Source organism: Nerophis lumbriciformis, linkage group LG07, assembly GCF_033978685.3.
Source record: "Nerophis lumbriciformis linkage group LG07, RoL_Nlum_v2.1, whole genome shotgun sequence".
Taxonomy (NCBI): Eukaryota; Metazoa; Chordata; class Actinopteri; order Syngnathiformes; family Syngnathidae; genus Nerophis; species Nerophis lumbriciformis.
The window spans coordinates 44,281,113-44,285,000 of NC_084554.2; the positions used below are offsets into that span (position 1 = coordinate 44,281,113).

General features: G+C 42.2%; 1 protein-coding gene across 1 annotated transcript; it reads left to right on the forward strand.

Moving 5' to 3' along the window:
* Positions 1 to 1,218: 1,218 nt before the first annotated feature.
* On the forward strand, positions 1,219 to 2,725 carry mc4r (melanocortin 4 receptor). The gene has a single exon (XM_061964720.1). It carries the CDS (start codon positions 1,285 to 1,287, stop codon positions 2,269 to 2,271), a length of 987 nt encoding a protein of 328 aa, XP_061820704.1. The 5' UTR covers positions 1,219 to 1,284; the 3' UTR covers positions 2,272 to 2,725.
* Positions 2,726 to 3,888: the final 1,163 nt, after the last annotated feature.

Consider the following 3,888-nt stretch of genomic DNA (forward strand, 5'->3'; position numbering starts at 1 on the left):
ACTTTGAAAGGTGTAATAAATGTGTGCAACCTTTACTTTGATATATGTAATAAATCTGTTTAATTCTTACGTTGAAATATGTAATAAATGTGTTTTATTTTTACTTTGACATATGTAATAAATGTGCACTACTTTTACTTTAAAATATGTAATAAATGTGCACTACTTTTATCTTATAAATATGTAATAAATGTTTGCTACCTTTACTTTGAAAAATGTCATTAATGTGTGCAACTTTAACTTTAAAAATATGTAATAAATGTGCACTACTTTTACTTTATAAATATGTAATACATGTTTGCTACCATTACTTTGAAAGGTGTAATAAATGTGTGCAACTTTTACTTTGAAATATGTAATAAATCTGTTTTATTTTTATTTTGACGTATGTAATAAATACATGTTACTTCAACTTTGAAATGCGTTACTTTTACTTTGAAATATGTAATAAATCTGTTTTATTTTTACTTTGACATATGTAATAAATGTGCACTACTTTTACTTTAAAAAATATGTAATAAATGTGCACTACTTTTGTTTCATAAATATGTAATACATTTTTGCTACCATTACTTTGAAAGGTGTAATAAAAGTGTGCAACTTACTCTTTGTAATATGTAATAAATGTGTTTTATTTTTACTTTGACATACGTAATAAATGTGCAGTACTTTTACTTTATAAACATGTAACAAATGTTTGCTACTTTTTACTTTGAAAGGTGCAACACATGCGTGCTACTTCAACTTTGAAATGTGTTACTTTTACTTTGAAATATGTAATAAATCTGTTTTATTTTTACTTTGACATATACGTAATAAATGTGCAGTACTTTTACCTTACAAACATGTAACAAATGTTTGCTACTTTTACTTTGAAAGGTGCAACACATGCGTGCTACTTCAACTTTGAAATGTGATACTTTTACTTTGAAATATGTAATAAAAATGTGCACTTCTTTGACTTTGTGAATGAAGTCGAGGGGTTGTCTGGCCCCGCCCCCCAGCTCACCGCCAGCCAATAGGTGAGGAGTTAGTGGGGAGTAGGGGGTGTGGGGGGGTGTCTGGGAGGCTATAAGAGCAGCGAGAAAGAGAGCGGGAAGATCACACTTCTTCTTGTCGGGCGTCTGCCCACCCAGCACTCACTTGCCGAGACCCTCTGCCTCTCGCACTCGCCTCCTCCTCCTCCTCCTCCTCCTCCTCCTCCAGCCTTGAGGGAGATCGTCAGTTGAGGCTGAAGAGGCGGAGGCTGGCCCTTCTTGATGGAGAGTTTTTAGGAGCGAGAAGATGGAAAGAGGAGGCGTGATGAACGCCACGGAGATCCCGGGCTACAACAACCGCACTCAAACGTCGGGGACCCTGCTCTCCAAGGAGGACCCGGCGGGCAGGCGGGGCTCCTCGGCGGGATGCTACGAGCAGCTGCTCATCTCCACCGAGGTCTTCCTGACGCTGGGCGTGGTCAGCCTGCTGGAGAACATCCTGGTGGTGGTGGCCATCGTGAAGAACAAGAACCTGCACTCGCCCATGTACTTCTTCATCTGCAGCCTGGCGGTGGCCGACATGCTGGTGAGCGCCTCCAACGCCTCGGAGACCGTCGTCATCGCGCTCATCAACGACGGCAGCCTGAGCATCCCCGTCACGCTCATCAAGAGCATGGACAACGTCTTCGACTCCATGATCTGCAGCTCGCTGCTGGCGTCCATCTGCAGCCTGCTGGCCATCGCCATCGACCGCTACATCACCATCTTCTACGCGCTGCGCTACCACAACATCGTCACCTTCAGGCGGGCCACGCTGGTCATCAGCAGCATCTGGGTCTGCTGCATCATGTCGGGCGTGCTCTTCATCGTCTACTCGGAGAGCACCGCCGTGCTCATCTGCCTCATCAGCATGTTCTTCACCATGCTGGTGCTCATGGCCTCGCTCTACGTGCACATGTTCCTGCTGGCGCGCCTGCACATGAAGCGCATCGCCGCGCTGCCGGGCAACGGGCCCGTGCAGCAGCGGGCCAACATGAAGGGCGCCATCACGCTCACCATCCTGCTGGGCGTCTTCGTGGTGTGCTGGGCGCCCTTCTTCCTGCACCTCATCCTCATGATCAGCTGCCCCCGCAACCCCTACTGCACCTGCTTCATGTCGCACTTCAACATGTACCTCATCCTCATCATGTGCAACTCCGTCATCGACCCCATCATCTACGCCTTCCGCAGCCAGGAGATGAGGATGACCTTCAAGGAGATCTTCTGCTGCTCGCACGCCCTCCTGTGCGTGTGAACTTTGACCTCCGCTTGATGTGAAACGCAGGTTCGCCTGTTTGAAAAAAACAAATGCAACCCAAAGTACTGGGACACCTGCAGGAAGTGGAATTCTAAGCCCGCCTTCGTGGACATGGCAACAGGAAGAAGCCTCATTCTCGCACGCCAGCGAGCCATTACTTATGCCCACACGGGTAAAGTGTGCCTCCCTACCGTCGCCACGAAAGGACAATTGGATACGAGAAGCGAGAAAATAAAGTGGAAAAGGAGCAAAAAGGAAAGTCGCATATAATGCTAATTATCATGAAAATAATAATAATAAAACGCTTTGTTTTGCTTGAATGTATAACTTCTTAGCACGTCCTCTGCAGAGGACATTTTTGTTTCGCACAACAGGGCTACGTCCCTTAAAAAGAATATATAATTTATATGGGTGCACAAAAAATGGATTCACATCCAAATCGCGATTGTCAATCATCCCAATTATGTATTATACATACATACATACAGACAGATATGTGTTTGTATGTGTATATACATATATATATATATATATATATATATATACATATATATATATATATATATATATATATATATATATATATATATACACATGGAGGAGATTGGCTGGTAGTAGGTTGCACCGGCCTGTGTGTGGATTTGTTGTTGTATATACGTATATATATATATATATATATATATATATATATATATATATATATGAGTGTGTGTGTGTGTGTGTGTGTGTGTGTGCATGTGGATGGATGGATGTAGGTATGTAAATGTGTGTATGTGTGTATGTATGTGTTTGTATGTATATATATGTGTGTGTATGTTTGGGTATAGGTATGTGTGTGTTTATAGATGTGTATATCTATGTGTATATGTATATATGCATATGTGTGTATATGTATGTATATATGTGTGTATGTGTGTATGTATGTATGTATGTGTATGTATGTATATACATATATATATATATATATATATATATATATATATATATATATATATATATATATATATATATATATATATATATATATATATATATATATATATATATATATATATATATATATATATGTATGTATATTTCTGGGGGTACGCTCTGGGCCTGCTTGTAAGGCGGGGGTCGGCGCCTCAGGCTACTGCATCCGGGCTGCGTGTCTGGAGCTTCTGGGTCTTACCGTCCATCCCTTCCGGGTGCCCGTCTTGGTTGGGTCCTGCTGGGTCTCGTCCCCGCATCCATTGTGGTAGTGACCTTGTGTGTCAGCATGTCTGTGATCTTCTTTTAAATATATTTTTTATATATATATAATACGAATAATTATTATTATTATTATTATTATTATTATTATTATTATTATTATTTATTTATTTATTTTTTAATATATTTTATTTTATTTTTTATTTTTCCCCTCCCTCAGGGGGGAAACTCGACTGGGCGGTTGCTGGTTGTTCCATCTCCATCGTTGGGGTCCATGCGAGTGGGGTGTGTGATTCCTGTGGCCGTGCTCTCCAGGGGTGGGGGGTGGTCTGGTGGGGGCCCGGTTGCTGGTGAGGCGGGAGGCGGTCTTCCCGTCCGGTTGCGGGGAGTCTCCGGGGCCCCCGGGCGGGGCGTCCCGCCTTT

What these genes read in the sequence shown, in the direction of transcription:
- mc4r (XM_061964720.1), top strand. Translation starts at nt 1,285, where the DNA reads ATGGAAAGAGGAGGCGTGATGAACGCCACGGAGATCCCGGGCTACAAC.